General features: G+C 47.3%; 1 protein-coding gene across 1 annotated transcript; it reads right to left on the bottom strand.

The window, feature by feature from the left end:
- Positions 1-14957: 14957 nt before the first annotated feature.
- On the bottom strand, positions 14958-18156 carry LOC120704342 (uncharacterized protein DDB_G0271670-like). Its single transcript, XM_039988700.1, has 2 exons — positions 17805-18156; positions 14958-16944 (listed from the first exon to the last, which is right to left on the bottom strand). Exon 2 carries the CDS (start codon positions 16927-16929, stop codon positions 15229-15231), a length of 1701 nt encoding a protein of 566 aa, XP_039844634.1. The 5' UTR covers positions 16930-16944; positions 17805-18156; the 3' UTR covers positions 14958-15228.
- Positions 18157-24407: the final 6251 nt, after the last annotated feature.

Raw genomic sequence — 24407 nt, 5'->3', positions numbered from 1 at the left:
CATCTGATAGGACCACATCGCCTACTTTTCCTAGCCGTCGGATCGGCCAAGCGGATGACTCAGATCATGCGATCCCCGGTCATTTTGCAAAAAAAAAGAACCAAGCTTCAGCGAAATTAACCCGTAGTTCATCCTCCTCTCTCAGGTATTTTTTCAAAAAAAAAACCCTCACCCTTTAGCGAAATCAACCCAATCCGGCCTCCTCTCTCTCAGTTAGTTTTGCTACAAAACCCCACAACTTTTACCAAAATCAATTCATACTCCAACCTTCCCGGTTTAGAAAAATTTGCATAAAAAACCTTAAGTTTTCATAAAATAAACCCATCGTCCTAGTCATTTCTTAGGAATTTTAGAAAAACCCTCGAATTCTCAATAAGTCAAACTACAATACGTTCCATTCGTTACATCTTCACAAGCAACATTATAAATACAATTTGAACACGAAAACACATTAGAATCAAAAGTTGTTCAATATACAATTTGATCAAAATTTTGGAAACTATAACTTTATTGTAGAGCAAATTTTAAAATTTAAAATGCTTTCGCAATTAGTTTGCATAAATGTTTACATGCAATCCATTCTATACTCAATTTGGACACCAAGATATCTAAAACATAAAAAAAGTTCAATACAAAAGTTGCTTACATACCGACACGACCCAAGTCCCGCGCCCGCCCGATCGACCTCACCCTTCACCGTGCACCCACGCACACGCTAACCCTCTCTCGCCCGAAAATACTGACAAGCAGGGCCTGCTTGTAAGCTTTCTATCTACCTCCAACACCCTCAGCTTTCTCATCTACAACTTGCTCCACCCTGTGCTGCCTCCGCCCACCGCCGCTGCGCCACCTGCCCCCTTGCTCTGCGATAAGTCGATGCAACCACCCGCGCCCCGCGTTGCGCCCCAAACCCTAGCGCCACAGCGTGCGATTGCCGCCACGTATCCCTGCGCGTGTGCCGAGCCTGCCCGATCAATCCTCGATGTCCACCTATAAAGCCTCCTCTAGCCACGCCACAACCCTAGAGTCCCTCTAGGGTTTCCCCCTTTCCGCCGCCACCTACCTAGACAGGAGGGCCAAGAAGGAGAAGTGGAGGAGGAGGAGCACTGCTGCCGTTCAGTGCCCCAATCGACTCCATCAATGAAGCTGCGCGACACTACATAGCCCCGACCCTTTCTCTGCTCCGAAACCCCGTCTGACCTCACAGAACAAACCAGCCACTGAGTGCAAGTTTATTCTGCTGTCCTTCTGAACTCCATTTCAAAACCAACTTGTTCCTGCAGAGGTGGAGGGTATTGTTAAAAGGCTGATGACCAAGCAAAACTGGGGTTGCTGTCTGTACAAGTGCGGGGGGTGGATGAAGTGATTTCAGGAGGAGCAGAAGACCAAAGTGGTTGGATAAGACTTCATGTGATGCTGCTTTAGTGTCTTTTCTTTTGGGTTTGTTCTTTTGGTGTCGTTTTCGAGCTTTCTGTGTCAAGTTGGTATCCCCAGGCCGATGATGTAAAAACCAAACTCTATATGCTTTCAACAAAAGTAGGGTGAAACCTTTTCCTTTTTTTATACGATGGATGCCTTTGATAGGTGTTTGGGCGCGCGGAGAGGTGGTGGTCCATCATCTTTCTGATCTCATAGATGTTCTACCATGTTTTTTTGGACGTGTAAATTGTAAAAGTATCTTCGAGTGCAAAGAGTGTGTGTGTATGTCATACATATTCTCAGAGGATTATCTTTGTCTCTGAATCTCCAAACTCATGGTGTTGGTCATCGTTTTTTACCTTCAATTTATCATTGTATCTTGTTGTGGTATGATACAACTTCTTACATATGTAGTTTTCTATGGTACTTCTTAAATATGTACAGACTAGTTAACCTGTTGAATCAAAGCGGATAGATAAAAGACATATAGTCCACTTATACTTCAACATCAATTAAGCATACTAGTATCTCCCTAGCGTGCAGGGATCACTGCCGGCGTCGTCGTCGGGCAGAGGACCGGGAGTTGACTCCCAGACGAGAAGCGCTACATGGTTTCCCACTAGGGTACATGGGGGCGGACGGATTTGTAAGGAGGCGCTTCCTTTGGTCCCACGAAGGTGAGAAGATTTTCTTTGTTGGGATCCCTTGGGAAACCAAGCAAAGTCAGGACTCCGAATTGACGATGACTGGTGTGTTGACGGCATTTGGATTTAGTCAGACGCCGAGTCTAGGGTTTCCTCCTACGTCTTTCTCGCATCTAAGCACGAACACGTGTTGGGCCTGATCAATCTGTTCCTACGCTCATGGTGGGGGTGACAAGGGATTTCCGGTGAGGAAATTGCCCACCTGAAACCAACGACGTCTGAACTTGATCTAGGGTTGACACCGGCCGGCTATGGCAGGGTTGGATCAGGGAGGAAACTTGGATGGGGAGGAATGCAAGGTTCCGACGCTGCGTGATGTCTCCAACGTCGCATTTGGCGGCAATGATGATCGGAAGTTGACCACAGATAAAGGTAAGGGTGTTGTTTCGCAGGAGAAGGAAATCTCTGATAGGCGAATGGTAATGGTGGGCGAGACTGGGGCGCTGGAAGATGCCGAGGATGACAAATACGCCTTCGAGGAGGACGAGGAAGCGAAGCAAATGCCCCCACACTGGTTATCCATTGCCAGATACTACTTGGGTAAAGCCTATTCTACCTGGGGCATGTTCAATGAGTTGAGCACAATTTGGGGGAAGAAGGAACAGATCCCTATGAGAGAACTTGGGAACAACAGGTTCTTGGTAGAATTTGACTCAGAAAAGCTCTAGAAAAAGGCTATTGGAGGTGGCCCTAGAAACACAAGCGAGATGCAGTAATCTTTGTTCCGTATGATGGTTTTCGGCGTTTCTCTGAAGTTGTGATTAATTCCATCGCCCTCTGGGTACGCATCTACGATATACCAGAGATGATGATGACAGAGGGCTTTGCTAGGGCCCTAGGAGCCAAGTTGGGTAAAGTTCTGGAAGTTGGGCAGGTAATTCAGAACTACAAACGTGTTAAGGTGGATTTCCCACTAGAGAAGGCGATTAGCCATACTATAGAGCAGAAGGTGAGAGGGTATGGTTTGATGGTGTTCACAATAAAGTATGAGAACATTCCAGACTTCTGCTTCAGCTGCGGAAGAATCGGACATGATAAGGAGGAGTGCCCAGATGAGGGAAGTGGTGGTGATGGGAATCGCTTTGGAAAGGCTCTACGTTGCTCACCCCAGAAGAATTTCGTGGGCAGGATGATGACCATCCCTGCTGATGGGTCAGGTGTTAAAAGGGGCCTAAATTTCAGTGGCGAGCAGCAGTGGAGGGTGCTTTCTGGTGTTGGTTCATCCACTGGATACCGTGGCAGTGGCCATATGGCTGCCAACAGAAGGGCGAGGGAGGATGAAGTTCAGTCAAATAGCGTGCCTGGTGCGGGCGGCAAGGGGATTCCGATGGAGGTTTCGGAAGATCTTGTGGAAGGAGTGAAGATGATGGCAGTTGATACGCAGGTGCCTGACCTGAATATGCACCTGCCTTGGGTTGGACAAGGTAAAGTATCTAGACTTGACTCGTATGCAGGGTCTAGCGGAACGTCAGATAGCCATCTTCCTGAGAAGGAGATTGGTGAACGCATTAGCATACACCAGAGATTCAGTTCGGTCAGGAGTGGGAAAGCTGGAGGGGGAGGCGAGAGGAAAGGTCAACTCGGCATTGGTGGTTCAGCTAGGGAGATAGAAAAGAGAAGAAAGCTAAGTTTGCTGTGCATGCAAATATTGTTGAGTCAATCCAGGAGCTAGAAAAGAACGGACTGAACTCTGCACCATTGCATAATGGGAATGTGTTACCAGCTGATGAACTGAAAATAGAAGATAAGCAAGTGTTGGATGGCGAGTCACCTGCAAAGCAAAGTCGACTCTCATCTGCCCAGGCTACACCCCTGACGGGAGCTCATGATGAGCCCCATCAGGAGCAATGAATGTGTTAGTATGGAACTGCCGGGGGGTGGGGAACTCCCGGACAGTTCGTGATCTCACTGCCCTAGTGCAGTCGTATAACCCCAAACTGGTGTTTCTTTTAGAAACCAGGCAAAGCGAGGAACGTATGCAGAATCTACGTTGGCGCCTAGGATTGAAAGGCTGCCTTGCCAGGAGTTGCGTGGGCCGAAGTGACGGTATAGCTCTATTCTGGGATGAATCCTTAGTGGTGAACCTGATTACTATCGCTGATAAGGTTATCAATGTTACTGTCCATGAGGATCCGGCGTCGGCGCCGTGGAGAATTTCCTTCTTCTATGGGGAACTGAGAGTTGAGGACAGACATTTAACTTGGGAGTTTATGAAGTGAATTAAGTTCCGGTCTGATAAACCATGGATTATGGTGGGTGATTTCAATGAAACCATGTGGCAATTTGAGCACTTCTCAAATACTAAAAGGGGGGGGGGGAGAGGCAGATGGAGGCGTTCAGGGAGGCACTTGAGTTTTGTGGGATGCACGACCTGGGTTTTGTTGGCCTACCATGGACATATGACAACAAACAATTTGGCTAGAGGAATGTATGGGTACGCCTTGATAGAGCCGTGGCCAACGATGAGTGGTGTAACCTGTTTGATCAAGCATCTGTTGAACATCTTGTGTCACCGTGCTCCGACCACTGTCCGATCCTGCGATATGAGATTATGTGGGAGAGGGAGCAGTCCCTCGGTGATGTCATCATGGAGGCATGGGACAGTGGGCCAGCGAAAATATCCTTGGCGTCCTTTGCTTCGGCCCTTAAAGGAGTCATGCAATCGCTCCACAGTTGGAGCCGGGAGAAATTTGGGTCAGTCCGCCGGAAAATTGAAGAACTCAGGACTCGCCTCGCCGAACTAAATGGTATGATGGATGATGATAGCAGAGCCGAGGCGAGGAGGACGGCTGCGGCGATGTATGAAATGTTGTATAGGGAAGAAATGATGTGGCTACAACGGTCCCGTATTTTATGGCTGCGTGAGGGTTACAGAAACACCAAATTTTTTCACCAAAAATCTATTTGGCACTCAAGGAAAAATAGAATCAAAAGGCTGAAAGCTGAAAATGGATAGTGGTGCGATGATCCTTCTGCGATGGCCTCCATGGCAAAGGATTTTTTTCCAGGCCCTCTACTCACGAGATGAGGAGGTGAACCCAGATAGCCTTACTTCATTAATTGATGAGCGGATCTCTGAGGACATGAATTTGCAGCTGTGCAAAGAGTTTACTGATGAGGAGATTAGCGATGCGCTCTTCCAAATTGGCCCACTAAAGGTGCCGGTGCCAGATGGATTTCCGGCAAGATTCTTCCAGCGCAATTGGCTATTGATGAAAGGGGACGTAATCAAGGCAGTTAAAGCTTTCTTCGCTGATGGAATTATGCCCCAAGAGGTAAACGATACGACTATTGTGCTGATTCCTAAGGTTGCTCACCCTGAGCAGCTAAGCAAATTCAGACCAATTAGTCTGTGCAATGTCATTTATAAAGTTGTCTCCAAATGTTTGGTAAATCGATTAAGGCCCATTTTATAGGATATTATTTCTCCTAACCAGAGTGCCTTTATGTAGCAGCACTGCCCAAATTAAACTGGCTTAAGTGCTCTAACCATCATCTTAATACTTAATCAAGTTACTGTGCACTTAAAACGGTGTAATCTGACAGGCTGTCGGGTAATTCCCGATTAAACTACTGTACTCCAGGATCACAATTGCACTAGTAAACCCGTACGAAGACGAGCACAGATGATACTAGCATACAGAAGTCTTCAAATTAATTTACAACATAGGTTTTACATAACAGTCTTAAGTACAAGCGATAGAGTTCAAAAGCACAGCAGAAGTTTAAAAACCGAGTTCAAAATACAAAACGATAACCACGACGACGATACAAGGCGAGCTCCACATCCTGCCCACCGATGTGATGCCAACCTGTCCAATCTTCACGGGGAAGACGGGCCCACTCGACGGTCCAACCCGGAGGAAGCGGCTGTCCAATCCAGGATGCACAGACCTCCTCAAAATCAGCGGGAACACAACCTGCTCAAGAGGGTTACAACAACCCTGAGTATACTAATACTCAGCAAGGCTTACCTGACTTTGGGTATACTTAGCCCATTACCTAGACATGCAAAGCTTTCTGGCTCTGGAGTTCTTTTGCTGAAAGGCTACTAGCAGTGAATCCTTACTTTCCATATTTTAGCTCCATTTAGTACAGCGAGTATTAACTATATTTGCCTAACATCTAGAGCACACATGGTAGATCAGATTAATTCTTCAAAACAATAGGTACAACATTCCATAGTTACCTTTCAATACTTATTCCACTTCTTACTACGATGTGACGCAGTGACCAAGGCTCTCTTAACCGAGAGAGACGGCGAATTGATCCGATTTAACCTTGCAAGGTGGACCTAACTCACACGACACGTGAAAACCCCGTCGGGCCACACACGTCAACTGTTCCCATCATTACCCCGACGTCTGAATCACGCCTGCCAAAACCCGACGTCTGAATCACGCATGCCAAAACCCGGGTGAAGGGTCCCTCACGGCGAACTCCCAGAGAACCCGGAGGCGACATACAATCCAACACCCGCCATCATCCCACTCCCAGAATAGCAGGTTGCGATTCAAAGTATCGTTGCAATTCAGGTAATTAGCTTACCGGTTTCGACTACCTCCTACTTCCGGCATGTGGTTAGTACTGTTCAAACTCGGTCATCAGGGCCAACAACAGTACGGTCCTCAATCGACATAGGCGAGAGTTCATTTTCTAATCTATTCCATAGCAATACTCCAACTCATTCCCGCCCGGTCTCCAATTCTTTTTACTCATCAGCGCATTTCAAAGCCATAGCTAAGGAATCAAGATCCTAAAACTCGCGAGTGACAATAATCACTCGACTTCTACCGAAATCCTACTTAGCAGAGCATTTCTATCGACACCTGTATACTAGTATAGACCCACGGTACCTAGGGAAAACATGCATACTATGGTTCCATACAACTCCTAGAACATGAATGCACAAATACTTAAATAATAACGTTGAATACTGAAAATAGAGGTTATGCTCCGGGGCTTGCCTTGCAGGTCAGCGGGGTTAACGAGATCTTCTGGAGCGGGCTCAACGGCGACCTCCTGCTGCTCTTCTGCTTGTGGCTCCTGGACCGGCTCAGCGATCAACTCGTAGGCGACTTCGTTCGCAGCGTCTACACGAATAAAAATATGCCATGCAACCGTTAGGACACAGTGCGATGCATGAGTGCTTATGCTGCGATGCATTTCAAACGATGAAACGCTATGTGGTTCAGAAGTTCAACTCATTTTAGCCTGAAGTGTTTCCTTCAAAACTTGCTTAGAGCAGCATGGAGTGAAACAAAAACTAGCTTTGCTGAAGTTACACATGCATGAAACAATTAACTAACAATATTAAAAAGGAAAAGAGCATAGCTAGGGCAATATAAAAGTAAAAACCTAACTTGCATACATGATCTATCAACAAAATTAATCAGCTTAACGTGAAAGCAATAAAGCATGCCACCCAAAATTTTCCAACATTTAACGACGATCGAGAGTATTCATTTTAATCCTAGAAAAGAAATTAAACAACAATAGATCCACACACTTGCACATAGACCATGCACCAGAAACTTTTTCAGTGAACTACACATGCAAGAATTAAGCCACTGCAAATTTTTCATAATTTTCAGAGCAACAAAACAACTGGTAATAATTAAACTAGATCAAGCACAAAACAAAATACTAACAGGGGTAACAGTGACATAAATCATGCTTGAGTATTTTTCCCCTGAAGATCTCGATTTTAGAAACCTAACAAAATTTACTTGGCATTTTTCACATTTTTCTGTGAATTTCTATGCAATTATGAACTTTTCAGCTGAAATAAAGAAATAACAATTGAAAACATTAAAAGGGGGGAGGCTGACAGCCGGGCCCCACATGGCAGTGGGCGCCGGCCCAGCTCCCCTCCTCCTCCTCTGTTTCGCCCGTGTGCACGGCGCGCGCTGGCCGGCGCAGCGGCGCAACGCCCGCCGGCCCGCGGCTCGCCGGCGGCGGGTCTTGCCCGGCCGCAGCCAGGGCTGCCCGGCGGCGCCGGTGCAGGGCGGTCGGGGGGGTCAGGGGTGCGCACGGGGCGGGGAATAGGGGCATGCATGGGTAGGACGGCGGCGGCGTTCCGGCTGGCGCGGTGCAAGGCAGGCGGTGGAATGGGGCGGCGCGAGCTCCAGGGAGGCCAAGCGGCGGTGGGGCGCGCGGCAATGGCGCACAGCACCGCTCAGGGAGGGCCGGCGGCGGGTCTTGCCCGGCCGCAGCCAGGGCTGCCTGGCGGCGCCGGTGCAGGGCGGTCGGGGGGGGGGGGGTCAGGGGCACGCACGGGGCGGGGAATAGGGGCGCGCACGGGTAGGGCGGCGGCAGCTTGTGGCGGCGGCGTTCCGGCGGGCGCGGTGCAAGGCGGCGGCGGAATGGGGCGGTGCGAGCTCCAGGGAGGCCAAGCGGCGGTGGGGCGCGCGGCAATGGCGCACGGCACCGCGCAGATCCATATGAGTCAAGTTGGTGTAGCACGCAGCTGGAAATTTTTATTCCTTCATCTAATCTAAAAGAAAGAAAGAGAGAAATAATTTTATTAAGAAAGAATACGTGCATGTAGCCTGCTTCATTATAAACGAGAAGTCAAATGTTTATCGATTCATTTCTCAATTAACTAAGGTCTTCATTTGATTTTCTTAAGTAACAGTCACATCAAATAAAATAGATGTAAAAATGGGCTGACATGACGCGGCCCAGTGATTTTTGACCATTGGATGTCTTTTGGATGAATAATAGTTGTTAGATCAAAACCCTATCTATAAAAAAACACCTTTCTCCCTCACACGCTTCCCTCCCTCCTCCCCTCAACTCCTCACGCGCCGCTCTCCCAACTCACGCACGCTCGCTCCATTATCCTGTTCCTCCTTCTGCAGCTCAGCAGCTCCGGCGGTTCTCGCGGCATTAGCATCTCCGGCGGTCTCAGCAATTCCGGAGGTTCTCGCGGCCTCAGCAGCTCCTGTGGCGACGGCGTGGTACATCAGCGACCTCGCTTGGGCGTTGAACGTTATTCTGGGAAGGTAGAAGATCTAAAAATACGTTGTTGGCTGAAAACATTGTATCGATGAAATCTTAAATCTTGATAGGACACATGCTCTGAATTTTGGAGGTAAAAGGGCCGGTGAGCTCATCTCAGCTAATGTCCTGAAACTGCTTGAAGCAAAGGAAGCATGTATACTATGGATCTTATGTGAACTAAAACTGTATGTAAAATAATAAGATTATCCATGGATTTGCTACATCCTTTTCTCCACAAACAATTCAACTGATCAAGTTCCCTACAAATTAGAGCAATTTGGCAATGCTCGCTTTCAGCTATTACCCTTGTCACTGCTGACAAAAGGGTATGCCTCTACCTGAAACTTGTAGGGCACTATTAATATGAACCAAATACAACAAAGTTATTGGGTAAAGACTAGTTTTAAGCCAGCCGTACGCGTCCGCATGGCGGCCTTCGTCTGACTACAACACCAATAATTACTCTTCTCATTCACACTCTCTTCCCTATCCCCTGTCTCTCTCTCCCTCTCTCTCTCTCTCCCTCTCTCTCTCCCCCCCATCCCTCCTCCTCCCCCTGCCGATGCTCCCGCGCCGCCACGCCACCTCCTGCGCCACCCCACCCCAACCCCATCGCGCCTCCCCTCCCGCGCACCCCCCTCCTTGTCACGAGCTCCCTCCCCTCTCTCTGGCAGCGGCGCGGGCGCGCGGAGCCGCAGTGGCGGCGTGAGGCGCGAGCGGCCGTGACGGCGCTGCCCTGCGTTTGTTCTATGGATGAAGGACCAATAGGTTGTGGTGAGATTAACCTCCCGCAGATCCGCCTGATGCTCTCCTCCCCCCTGCCCCCTCCCCCTAGCTATGTTTTCTGCTCGCCCGCCAGGTGTTTGATGAGTTGCCTTGACCATGGCTTTTCCAGATCAAGATAGAGAACCCGGAGGCCGACTTCAAGGAGGTGTCCAACATGCTGGGAGCCAAGTGGAAGGTGTTGGGCGCCGAGGAGAAGCAGCCCTACGAGGAGCGGTTACCAGCAGGAGAAGGAGGCCTACTTGTAGGTGGTCGGCCGGGAGAAGCGCGAGGTCGAGGCCATGAAGCTGCTCGAGGAGCAGCAGATGCAGTGGACCGCCAAGGAGCTCCCGGCTGTAGTACCTCAAGTTCAGGTAGGAGGCTGAGGGCGTGCCGCGGCGACACCCAGATCCCGTCCGGTGCGATGCGGCCCGATGCTCTCTGTGCGGGGCGGCGATCCTCTGGCCCTCGGGAGTGGTAGTGGGGTGCAGGGAGAAGCTCTGTTCTCCTTTCCTTTCTTCCCCAGATCTGTCCCACATCGTGATATTTCCCTTCATTTTTTTCAGCATGCAGATCCATAGAACATACTGGCTCATCGATGTGTCAGGCACTGTCGCAGGGAGCCTTCCACGAGAGGGTAATGGGTTTTGGACTAATTAGGCAATTATATTGTACTACATTTGCAATTTTACTTGTCCATTTAGGCAATAACACTGTACTTTCCCTAACATTTTTGCCTAACACTCCCTAGATGATACATGCAAGCTATCAGATATGCATTTCTGTTCGGTGCTATGGTTTCATGAGCCATGAACAATATGTAATGGGGGGGTGCTCTAGTGCAGAATCTAGGCAATTTATTGTATATCTAGAAAGCATTTATGTCAAATTTAGAAGCAGTTTATGTGACATCCCGGTCCAGGACTTAATAGGATTGATAGAATACTCATGTCAACAAGTTGCAACTTCTTTTCCGGAAGCCGATCTCCAAAGAACTCCGAAGTTAAGCGTGCTTGGCCTGTAGCAATTTGGGGATGGGTGACCGACCGGGAAGTCTTCCCGGGTGCGCACGAGTGAGGACAAAGTGCGCAGAATAGACTTGTGTTAGTCTGTGAGGGTAGTCTATGTCCTAGATAAGCTACCAGATGTAAGCGGGCCTGGCCTCGGGGAGGCGAGATGTTACAGAATGGTATCAGAGCCGACTCTCGCGATTTCACGGGCGCCTGTGTCGCAGTTGCGCAGGCATGTGGTGCGCATGGCTGGTGTGGATCCGGAGTGGTCACACAGCATGGCACATGTGCTGGCATTAGGCACACGGACGTGGCCAAGAGAGGACGTTCCTGGCTTGGGATTGACCGACGAGAACGTCGGTCTCCTAAGGGGGTGAGGATGTGACATCTCGGTCCAGGGCTTAATAGGATTGATAGAATACTCATGTCAACAAGTTGCAACTTCTTTTCCGGAAGCCGATCTCCCGGGTGCGCACGAGTGAGGACAAAGTGCGCAGAAAAGACTTGTGTTGGTATGTGAGGGTAGTCTATGTCCTAGATAAGCTACCAGATGTAAGCGGGCCTGGCCTCGGGGAGGCGGGACGTTACAGTTTACTACATTATATTTGTAGGTCATGTGCAGCAAAGCTAAAGCCAAGTATAAGCAGGGTGTATCTAGTGGCTATTTGTATATTTATTCTAATTTTCTATTGGAGCCATCCCGGGACACATTGGTGGATGTGGGAGGGAGTTTGTATTGCTTGGCACCACCATATTCGTGCTGCCGCCGCTTGTATCCGAGCAGCCACACTTAAGTTCAAAACTCAGTTGCTGCATACAGTTTGGTACTTTTTTTGGAGCAATAGTTCAATTGAGATAAATGGGTGGAAAAGTTGGTGGTTTAGATTGTGTGACAGCCATATTTGATGAACAACTTGGTTCTGAACAACTTTTTATCATGAAATTCTTGATATTGATCTTAATTAAACTAACCATCTAAAAGCAGTAGACATGGGGTGTTTGGTATAACATTTGATAGGTGCTAACTTGAGTATGTGCATGTCTTGGGTGGTTGATGTAGTCTTTATGCTAAACTTGGAGAATTATAACATGAGAAATTATTTATACTAACACGAGAATTTCTCATGTTTCTGATTGCTTTTAGGTCCACATCAATATCTAAAACTAACTGCCTGCAGGTGAATGGGGACTTTTAGTCCATCATGCCAAGCATTTTACATCGAATTCATAAGCAATTTTATATGAATCGTTACCACTATGAAGTTATGGTTCTACAACGAGGGTAGTCAATTTTAGAAAAAAATCATGTTCTACCATAGTTTGTAGAACCAGATTTTTTTAATACAAAATCCACTGAATTCTTTGTTTCTATTCATTATGTTTCTCACCTAGGCAATTCTACTATTTTGAACTAGACAATTTTACTATTTCAATCAGGTGATTCTACTATTTCTTTTGCTAATAAGTTTGCTGCTGCAGAAGTTTCATTCGGAGTGGTATGAGGGTGCTTCAAAGGACCAGGTGAGAGGTGAGGTCATGCACTCCTGATGTTTTTTTAGTAGCCCCCGGCACAAATTTATTGCCAGCATGTGCCTTGATTCTTTTGATGTTTTAGATGCAGTGTGAAGTGAAATCGGAACCCTAGGGAGGTGGTGCACAGGTAAGGTGCAACCAATATAGAGATTTGGGTCCCCCCCCCCCCAATCTTGATCGAGGTCTTCCTGGTGGTTGGCACTACACAGGTGCCATACCAGGCAGCTCCCATGGTGAGATGTCTTATGCACCTCTGCAGCAGTTTGACTCCAACCTTGTTGTTTCTATTGTCTAGGCATTTTATCCCATCCTTGTATTCTCTTTGGTAATCCATGATTCACCCATGTCAACTTTTGCCAAATCAAGTAATTCATTAATTTTAGTTTAGCATTTTTTGTATTCTGATTCTAGCATTTTCCAATGTCCCTACTCATCATGTTTTGTATTTTATATAGGCAGCTTATGCTTAAATGATCAGGCAAATTAGTCAATTTAGTTTAAGATTTATTGTGTTCTGATTTAAGCAATTTCATGTGAATATTGCTACAAGTGAAATGAATATCTCACTCTGATTCTTGGACTGTCATTTTGCTGATTAATATTATTAACTAGCTTTGTACCCCAATCCATCGTGCATTACTATTGATATGTACTGATCGATTGGGTTCTAGTCAATTTGATTGCATGAGATTAATTTGTTTTCCATCCCAAATAGATGCATGCCATGTGATTCCAGTTCTTATGAATTGAGGTTGTCGTCTGTTTTGTCACATTGCTTATTTCTTACTTATTATGTGGTAGGCAAATGCATGACAAATAAACCATCACCTAGTAAGAAATCTGAAGTTTTGAAATATGATTGAAAGATCATGACCATCCTGTGAGTGTGGATGTTTCATTTTTGTGATATGGACAAGCTATGTGATCTGTTCAAGGCATGAATGGACATCCTTATTTACTTTTATTTTTTAGCTCCTCTTTTAGATTAAATTTGCATTGGTCCATCTCCTTTTTATTGAATTTATTTTCTGCATAGCTGTTAGCATTTTTCAGCATGGATGACAATTTTTTTGTCTAGCAGTTCTGAAACTAGTTGCACACATGTTTATCATTAGCATTTTAATAAATTTCAATAGGCATTTAAATACTATCCAACTAGCATTTCAAATGTTCAAGTGAAGCAATTTAGAAAATTTTATGCTTTTGTCAGGGTAATATATAAGCGTTGCATGCAATCTTTTCCCTTAATAGACAATAATATGATTCTGGATTATGTAAAACAATACATTTCAGTAGGCAACACTTTGTGTTCTGTATTATGGAATAATATGGTTCTTGATAGGCAAAACAATGTATTTCATTAGGTAATCTTTTGTCGAACATTTTATAATTCCTTTCTTGATTGGTTGCCTTAAGTACACATACCATGCAGTGGACAGCGACTATTGGTTTGGTGTGGCTTGAAACTTTTTTTGATCCTTGCCTGCATTGCCTATTGCACGAGGTTCAGTGTTATTGACAGTTTTTTTATTTATTTCTGTCTAGGTTTGTTGGTCTTCTTTACAGTTGGTCCTACCTCTTGTCAGAAGTGGAGTGAGAAAGAACTTGCCTAACTGCATTCTACCAGTGTGTTTTATTGGTGCAACACCCTTCTCCAAATCAGTGCCCTGATTCTTCCCAAATTTTGTTGTGACGTTTGTCACTTATGCTTGGCAATAATCTGAATCTAGAATGTTTCAGTTTCACTGTAAAGAGACAAAGATTGGTATAGTGTGGGCTCTGCATGCCCTCCCTCATCAGCTTGTGTGATTCACTAGTAATTTAACATCAGCACTACACTATCAAGAGAAATGTTGGCATATCAATATATTATATCCGTGTAATTTTGTTGCTTCCTTCATTATTCAGTATGTGTGGTAGCAGTGTCCATGAGCAGGTAATTTTACCTTTTTCAGTGAAGAAGAGGTGGCGTGGCATGTTAGATCATGAGAGCTGGCATATTGTTCTATAAGAAAATTTATGTAAGCCATGTGCAAGCACGTGCTCCATCCAGTGCAACTCTATGCTGGGGAAAAAGTAATAGCGGCAACACCTTTTTTTGCCAAAATAGGAATGTTGGCTGTCGGCATGCTGTAGCTTTCCAAAATCAGGCCGGCCGTACTGTTGGACTAACTTACGGCCAGCCGTAAGTTAGCCAAGCCCAAGTTATTGACCAAAAATGTACGAGGCACATGGGCCTCCGTAGAAAATGAATTACATGGGCTCCAAGGTGGGCCATGATATCACTGTAGTGGGCCTTTGTAGTATAAGACATCTCCGTGCTATAGATAGTAGAACAGAATTCCCTAAAAAAAGATAGTAGAGTGGACAATAGAAACAAATTGTTCCTAAAAATACATTCTTTTTTCGAGCAAATATTAGCAATACAAATTGTCACATTTAATTGTTAGATTCTGTAACGAATACAACTGTATTGTCAAATGTACCGGGTGATATTACATCATGTACATGATACACGGCAATCTAAATTGAAAGAAATCTTACCTTACATTACATCAAACAAAACTCATACAAACTGCTATTTTTTCTCATAAATAACAGGTTCATCAAGAAATATACAAAACCATCAATAACACATCGCCATTTGTTTCAGTTATCACAAGAAGCAATGATCAACAAACAAGAAAGCAAACTATCGTAACACCCCAGCAAGAGATTCAAGCACCACAAAATTCAAACCACGCATCTGGCATCACCATTCAACCTTTCCCTCCAAATTTTGATGAGCTCAACACTCAACTTGCCCGGGGGCTGTCCATGACGACCTCGAACGCCCCCACCAGCGCCTTCACCTTGCTCTTCCTCTTCTCCATCAGCTTGCTCTTGGCCTCCTCCAGCACGTCGTTGCTCCGCGCCACCTCCTTCTTCTTGGGCTGCTCCTCGTCCGACCGCTTCTCCATGGCCGTCTTCACCTTGCGCCCCTTGAACGTCAGCGCCGACGACGACTCCTCGGGGATCGTTGCCGGCAGCTTCGATGGGCCGTTCTTCTTGGCGGCGTTCACCGGCGTCGCTGGCGCCGATGCGCTCTGCTGCGTCTCCACCACCGCCTTGCCCTTGCCGATGGCTTCTGCAACCGGCGTTACGGGCTCCGAAGCGCTCACCTGTTTGGACACTGCCTCCTCGTCGTCCTCCTCCTCAGCTACTTCTTTCAGTGGCGTTGCCGGAGCTGACGCGCTCGACCCAGCAGCCACTTCAGGGTCCTCGGCCACATCCTCCTGCTTCTGGATCGGCGCAGGATCTGCTTCCTTTTGTTCTTCAGAGATCAAGCTGGTTTCCTCGTTGGGTTCTTCAGAGATTACGCCGCTTCCTTCCTCTATTTGTTCTTCAGAGATCACGCTGCTGCTTCCTTCGTTTGTCTGTTCTTGTTGCCTCTCCTCGGCTTTTGTCTCTTCGACGACCTTCTCTTCCACCGCGCTGGTCGCCGGCTCCTCCGGTGTCGCTGCCTCCTTCAGCGCGGCTTCTTCTACGGCGACGGCCGGCGACGCATCCTCGGCCCTCTTCGTGTCCTCCATCTCTGTCTCCGCAACCGCACTACTTCGCGGCTTCTCTTCTTGCTCCGGCGGCGCCACCTTCACTGCTCCAGGCTCCTCCACTATGATCTTCTCCACCTCCACGGCCTCCTCGCTAGTATCCGCTGCTCCCTTAGCCTCCTCTGCGCCGGCATGCTCCTCTTGATACCTCTCCTCCACGGTGGTGATGTCGGTGCTGGCAGCCTCCCGCGACGTCGCGACGTGCCCTTCGTTTTGCTCGGCAGCAGCTTCGGTATCCAACAACAGAACAGGCTCCTCTGCGTCCACGGGGGTCACTGCAGGCGACGGGTCGCCAGGCGTCTCAGGATGCTGGGTCTGGGATCTCGCCGTCTCGCCGCCTTTGGCCCTGGCGGAGGCACCGGCGGCGGCCCCCTTGCCGGACGCGGAGGCGGAGGAGCTCGCCGCCTCCTTGCCCTTCTTGCCGCGGGACTTGCTGGTGGCTTTGAGGGCATTGGACGCCTTCTGCATCAGCTGCCTCGGCGACACCGCGGACCATCGCGTCGTGGAGGACGCCGCCGACGCTAACGCCGCCGCCGCGGGCGCCTTGGCCTTGTCCTTGGGCGTGATGGGGCGCAGCCCGCCCAGCGCCTGCGCCGCCGGGGCCTTGTCCGCGGACTGCCTCGCGGTGGCGGCTGTGCCCTTGGTACTGCTGGAGGAGGAGGAGGAGGGGGAGGGCGACGCCAACGAGGAGGAGGAGGAGGAGCTGTGCAGCGACGAGCTCACGGTGGGGCGGAGGAACGACGGCACCGGCTTGTCGGACGCCGGGGCCGCCGCCGCCGCGGACGAGCGGCCTGTGGACGCGCGCGACGGGTCGGAGCTGCGCGGGCTCGACGGCGGCCTGCCGGTCCCGCTCTTGCTTCTTGGGCGCGTGCCGTCGCTCGACCGCAGCGACGGCCGTGTGGCCATGGGCGCCTGCTTCCTCTGCATAGCAAAACGAAGCGGGAGGATTTGTCAATTGTACCTGCAGGAGTTTACACGCTAACACGTATTCTTAGCCTGCTAATAATGAAGGCAGAATGAACAGTGATTTGGGAGATTTCTAATTTCTCTGCGCCTATTTGTATAGGGTTGACCTTAAGATGTTCAAAGACAACATGTACGCCATGTTTCCCTTTTGTTTGTGTTTATTTCTCTCTTTTCTGTTGTCTCGGGGACAAACACTCCTGCCACGTTTGCTTGATTAAAAAAAAGGATCTGTTTGAACTTTGATCAACTACAAGTCTGCAATAAGTCCGTGCTGATTTAAACATTCACATATTATTGGGAGAGATGCTTTCACAGTTTTTCAATAATCTCATCCAAACGCAACTAATATATTGGGAGAGTATAAATTCTCCTTTTATTTTTATTTGAAGAAAGTTAGGGTGAAATATCAGGATATCCCAATAATTATGGGGAAATGAAAGATTTTGGAAAACTGCTGCACTATATTTATTTTTCAATATTGACAGTTTATTGGGGAAAGGGAGATTGTTGAAGATGCTCTATTATTAAAGTAGAAATAGGCAGCAAATTCATCCTTGATGATAATTTTCTTCTGCATGACAGTTTTTTTTCGTCTTTCAATTCTGTAGGGGCGTAAATGACCGAAACGGTTACAGTAAAATCAGGAGGAAATAAAAAGAAAGAAATTGATCGCTCCATTGCTTTGTGTAATCTAAAATCCACACATCCACATGACAGCACGGGTAACGCATGATAGATTAGCCAAAGGCTTGCCATGAAACTAGACGTCTAGACGACCGAATTCCTTTTGAAGAAGAACAAGGGAATCAGCATACCTTTACCTTGGAACGAACCCAAGGAGATGCAATCAATTCATGGCTGCTTTCTCAACCACAGGAACAACGAATAGCATATCATGTTGTCGTTTGCATCGCGTGTCTCAAAACGAAGGGGAGCGGAGAAGGCGCCGTAACTTTGTAACCTTGAAACGGCCAAGAATGGTGTGGGCGCAGGGGGGAGGGAAGGGGGAGGGGTGGAGAGAGGAGGACGAAGGCAACAGGACGAGAAAAAGCCGGGCAATAGAGGAGCCCCGTGTTTGCGAAACAGAACTTGTCAAATAGTTGGGATAGTGGGGCCGGCTGCTAGTTGACACCTGGTGAAGCATCCGTCGCTCCTGCGGTTGCTCTCCTCCGTTTGGCTATTTTTACACGCGCCCTGGTCCTCCTCCGTATAAAAAATGGTTTGATCATGCCGCTCAAACCTTTTTCTTTCTTATGTAACTTTGCTCAAGAACACGAACGTCCTTTCTGGACCGTAGCAAAGAAATGGCATTCGAGTTTAGACCAAATTCGATGATCCGAGGATCAATTTAAGAGCAAAGTTTGAGGGTCCTATTAGCAGCCACGCGCGTTACTGGTAGAGGAATCATCGTAGAAGGTATGCTAGCGATTCCACGTTAGTTAAGTGGGCCAAATTAGGAAAAATCAAGGTTGGGTTGAATATGATCACGGGAAAAATATCTAGAAATCAGAGAGTCTAAATAAATATTATTACTCTAGAAAAAATGTAAGTAGAATTGAAACTTTTTGTTGCATCGCAGTCGAGAACAAAAGTTTTTCCGTTGGAACAAATGTAAAAATTTGTTACAATAGAACAAATTTAAAATTTGTTGCATCCAACAAGACCATTGGAACAAATTGTTCCATTGGAACAAATATTAAAATATGTTCAATTTGAATCTAATCGTACTATTGGAATAAATTGTTCCATGAGAACAAATGGAACAAATTGTTTCATCGGAACAAATATTAGAATTTATTAAATTGGAACCAATTTTACTGTTGGGACCAAAAATTAAAAAGAGATCAGGCAATTTCACGTCACTGAAGTCTGAAGTTGTAGGAGAAGAAGAGGGGGAGCACCGTGCAGCGCTAAAAAAGGGAGAGAAAGCGGCGTTGCTGTCCCGTCATGTCGGGGTTCAAGGGAAATCGCACGAGGCCGCGCAAGGGGAAGAACAAATTAACAAAGCTGGGCCATTAACTAATGGGACGTTGAAAAATAAAATAGCGAGTGGGCCGACGCTTCTGCGACACAGTAGATCGCAGTAGAGCGCGCGACTTGTAATATTAGCGAAGTTTGACGTGAATGACAAATTTTGGTTGGACAAAATTTTGGCTTCCATCCCATGTGGCCATGTATGTAGGTGGACGAGTCCCGAGTCCCGACCCGTCGTATCTCCGTATACAATTCTTGCATCAAAAGCAGGCAAACCATCATGCCACGTCACCCGTTAACCGTCGGATGGATCGGTCATGCAATTTGGTCCGTCTATTGTGGTTTGGTGCGGATCTCTCACACGCTTTGTCTTCTATCCGAACTATCGCGAATCCTCGCCAACCCGACCGCAGCCACTCCCACACCTCCCTAATCCTTCCGGCGCGCGCTGGCCCCAGTGCGGGCGGGGCGCCCCCCCTCGGCCCTCCCACCTCCCTCTCGCCGTCCTCGCCGCCGTTGCCCGGCCATGCTACTGTCGCGGCCGTGCTGCGCCGCTGCAGTTGGGGAAGGAAGCTCGCGTGACCAGCGGACTAGGGCCTGCCTCCCACTGAGCCGTGGCCGGGGACAGCGCGGGCCCGGCGCAGCTCAACGACCGGCCAGCCGCCGCTGTCGTGGCCTTCCCCGGTCGGATTGACGACATCGCAGCCTGCTCGCCACTGAGCGGCACGGCTCCAGGCCACCATTGCTCGCGGATGTGGGGCTACGGGCCCTCGCCGCCCTCGATTCGCCTCTCCACGGGAGCATGCTATCCCGGCCTAAGCCCAGCTTTGCCCCTCGCCGCCAGTGCGGCTGCCAGCTGCTCGAAATCGGCTCTGCCGAGCCCGTTCCCTTGCTCGGTTGTAAGGGAGAAGAGAGGGAAGGAAGAAAAATGATTAGGGAAGTTCTTCAGGGTTCCCAATGCAAAGATCTAGAGTCAGATAAATAGTGCTGCATAGTGCTAATGTGATGCGGGTTAATTCCTTAGATGTTTAGGGTTCCAGGTGCAAAGTCTTTGTCTTAAGTGGTGATTTTTTAAAAATTCTCTAAATCGGCTGAAAATTGATAAATGAGTAGAAATTCGTAGATAAATCCAAAAATAACAAATTCAGTTTTGTTGAGCTTCACATATGTAGATCTATGCAATAATCACGTACTATGACATGTTTTAATAGAAAGTTTTTGATGTAAATGCTTGGCTATGCTTTTTAGTGTGAAATTCATATCTTTACTCCACATATGTGCAGTTATCTTGCTTCAATTACCATGAAAATTTTATGATAGGCTATTCATGTGATGCTTGATCTGTGGTCAAAAAAATTATCTTCATTGGTGCATCTATGACTAATTTTTTTTTTAGGATATGAAGCGTCTCCGCTACTTGCTTCCCGTGAATGGCGCCATGGTCTACTCCTCTCCTAGCACGAGTTCCGCAGGATGAGATCACCACATAAGGGTACACTTCACCAAGCCGCACTTAGGGATATGCAGATTGAACTAATGGTACCCTTGAGGAAGAGTGCGTTGATTTGGCCAGCGCCTCAAACGGATGGCGATGGCCGAGACCAGCCAGGCTGCTGCGACGGTGGTTTTGGGCAGGCACCATTGCCTCTAGGATGAGATGGTTGGTGGCAAAGAGGAGAATCCACGGCCAGGCTACAATACAGTCAGTAGTCCCACCAAGGTGAGTGCTGATGGATCTGCTGGTGGCTTCTTGGTTGTGAATTTTGTGGCTCAATTTGTTGGATAGGAGCTTGCACCTCCATAGCTTAGTAGTTAGTTCTGACCATAGGTAATCAATGGTGATGAGGTAAATCTGAAGCTCATAGTGCATTGATTTTGTGAACCGTAGCTACTGTCAAAGTTTCTAAAAAATTGCTTGTGTGGAATTGAGATAGCTCTTTGAATTATTGCTGGGTTTTTGCAGTTATATATCTTTTCATTTTTTGTTAGCAGCTGATTACCATTATCAAATAGAATGGGTCATCTTTCCTGGTTTGGCAGGAAAACAGCGCTCCTGATTTTATCAATAGACTTATGTTTTACTTTATTTCCTTTCGATAACCTTTGAAATTGAAAGGATTTTGCTCTCATTGGAGAGCATTTGTGACATAGATCTATGACATTGAAGGTAATGTTTATGTTCCTGAAATGAGCACGCCAACCCATGAATTATTTTTCCTAAACTGTTTTACTACATTGCATCGCAAACAAGACACCTCATTGTCATATCTGATAGTAAATTTGTTAACAAACTTTCAACATAGAGAGCTGCACTGAATTTCTCCAAGCTCTCCGCAACAATCAAACCTTCATTGTGTTATCCTTATCGAGTAGTGTAAAATGTAAAGATCATTCAGCATATTTGTATCAACTATTGAGTTAATACACATATTCAGTAATTCAATTATCTAGCTGCTTTGACCCTTTCCTCACTTGACCCTCTGTGTTTGTTTTTAGATTTGTAGTTCGGTTGATATTCAATAGGCTATTCATGTGACGCTCATGTAACTCCATTTATAATAGGCTATTCATTGGTGTATTTATGATAGTATATTCATGTGATGCTTGATCTGTGGTAAAAAAAATTTCAGCTTCATTGGTGCATCTATGACTAAATTGTTGATTTACCTAGGTTTGCGCTTGTTTTACAATTAATTTGAGTATGTGAAAAGGAAAATATGCTTCCAGTTCAGATTTCAGTTCTTCTCTGACAAGTGGAGTGAGTGCCACTGAGTTGTTATACTTCAGTTACCTAAATTCAAAGATGATTTCAGTCAACAATCTAATGCAAACACAGTTAAAGGGACAACTGACGCACAAGAGACAATTTATTTTTTCCCCTATAGGCCCCACTGGATCCAATAGGCAGTCATCTTGCCTTTTTAATTGCGTATTATGATAGGTGGTTCACATATATCAAGCGCCCCCGGTATGAATAGCAAAGAACGAGCAATACAAAAAATATCTTTACCCATAAAATTTCCTGGCTAGAGTTCATTTGCTATGTAGTGCAATCGAGTCTAAGCATAGTGGCATTTGTGTGCTAAGCACATCAGCATTCTCAACATGGATAGTATCGTGCTAATATCCAAAATTTATATATCGAAAGCTATTAGTTCTTCTCATTTTGCAATTACATCAAACTTCTGTCTACCTATACTCCTCCCTCCAAAATAAATAGTTTTACCCCCTTCTTTTTCCATAATAAATATAGCCAAAAAATACTATTTTGACACCAAAAATAATATCTTACTTAAATAATACATTCATAACAATGGGATATAAATTATGACACCCATGCAAAAATAACAGTCTCGAAATTGTCTTATCTAGACTGCTTTAAAAAAATGTGCATACGATAAAGTCTATGCTAACTACTGGTACTATGATAAAAGGCATTGCGCGGCGAGGCCGCGCGCCTTTCTAGTCCTCCCGCGATTGATGAACTCAAATGGGCCGTTTGGGCCGCCGCGATGGAACCGAACGCCAGCGTCCGGTCGTGGGAAGCGGGCCATTATATATTTCTCTCAGGCAATCCATCACCATCAACTGAGGGCCCAAGGCCCGCGTAGGCCTCTGCCCGTAGGCCCGTTTGCGGCCTAGTCGATTCGGTGCCCGTCCGTCCGCCGCCCTCGTGTCCGCGGCGTTTCCGTCCTTGTTGGCACGGCACGGCGTGTCCGTCTCTCCGGAAGCGACGACGAAACCGGAAAGATCGCTGGCGCTCGTTGACTCCATCCAATCCAACAATCGCGCCGTCGAGGCGAATGGGTGGTGTGGTGGTCTCCGTCCCCGCTACCGCGCAAGCTGTGCACGCCTACTTTTGATCTGGCAGAGGCAGACGCACTCCATCCATGCAAGCATCGGGTGGCCGTCGCTCCTGCGTACCCACCGGCAAGTACGACGGCTCCATCAGCGCACCGCCCCTGGGGCTGGGGCCCCGGCCAGCGGCGGCCCTGGCCCGCCGGCACGGCACGATACGCCGCGTGCTCCGTTGCCGCGTGGCCGCGCGCACCACCACCATCTCGCTCGGCGCCCGGCACCGGCGCATGCCCTGACGAACCCATTGAGTGTTCAAAGCCAGCAGCAGCAGCCGGGGGCGCTGCTTCGATTCCGGTCCTGTTTAAACAAGAGGAAAAGGCTCTCTCGCATAACGCGCATGATTTCAGGAGACCGTTAACCCAATCGGACATTCAGACTAGTTGTTTATTGCCACCACCGGGGGGATGCAATCATTCCCTCGAACCGGACGCGTTCTGCTGTCAGGCAGAAGCTGCTGCATCATTGAGCTCCTCTCTCCTCCAAGCCAAGAAAGCTAAGCCCCCCGTCTCCACTGAAGAATTCGGCGACAGCTAATGGCCTGTTGATTAGTTCAGGGCAACCTAATCGACAAGGGTTAGTGGACGGGGATTATGTCGCCGCATGATTGGCCTCGGACCAACGGACGCCAGGTACTAACGACACGCTCCTCGGTCCATCATGCATGCTCGTCTAGTGGTCTGGATCGCCAAACCGCCGCCCAAGTGTCCAGCGACCTTTTACTCTCTGCATCATCAGATTCAGAGCTTTGTTACGCAGCTCAACACCCAAGAACCCAACGCTGCACTCCACTTGATTTTGGAAATGGCGATGGCATGTAAAGGCTGCCTGAAATTTCTTCAGACCTTTTCTTCAAAAAAAAATTTCTTCAGACCTGAACAATCGATCGAGGTTGAAACTGAAACGAAGAGGAAGATGCAGAACTGTAGCATAACTTTGGTGGCAGGGAAGGAGGGGGGTCCAGTCCAATTCCCTGCGAAAGCTGGTTGTTCCGTTTGAGAAGAGAAGCAATCATAGTGGCCCAAGGCAAAGGAGTACGCACTAGATGCTCGCTTTCACCAAAGGTAGGCACAACCAAAAGGCGCAGGATATGACAAAGATGGAGGCAAAGGCAAGGACACAAACACACATAGCAGGACTGCAGAATTCCGAACAGAAGCTTCAGTCACACTAGATTTAGGGCATATCAGAAGAGAACCTTTGTTTACATTCATCAGAGCATGACACGTTCCTAGAAAGAAGATGGCGTTAGCACACAAGATGATGGCACTGTTGAAAGGATTAATACATCAAAGATTAATAGAAAACAGAGAGACAGACAGCGTGAAGAACAAAGATACCTTTGAGGGTATTAAGATCAGAGTTCTTGCAGCCACTATGAGTAACATAGTGCACGCCGTCATCCGACACTCGGCTTATTCGGCCGGCCATTAGTCCTCCACCTTTCTCTATCTCCTATTTAATCAGTGGAGTATTTGTTTGACTCGTATGGCCACATACACGCTGCAAAAAAGCACAAACAAGTGCACACGCTTGGAGCTTCCCCTTTGGAGCCGTTTTATTATGTGGATGCACTTTGTCAGGCTGTA

This window comes from Panicum virgatum, chromosome 4K (assembly GCF_016808335.1).
Source record: "Panicum virgatum strain AP13 chromosome 4K, P.virgatum_v5, whole genome shotgun sequence".
NCBI lineage: Eukaryota > Viridiplantae > Streptophyta > Magnoliopsida > Poales > Poaceae > Panicum > Panicum virgatum.
This window is presented reverse-complemented; position numbering and strand designations above follow the sequence as displayed.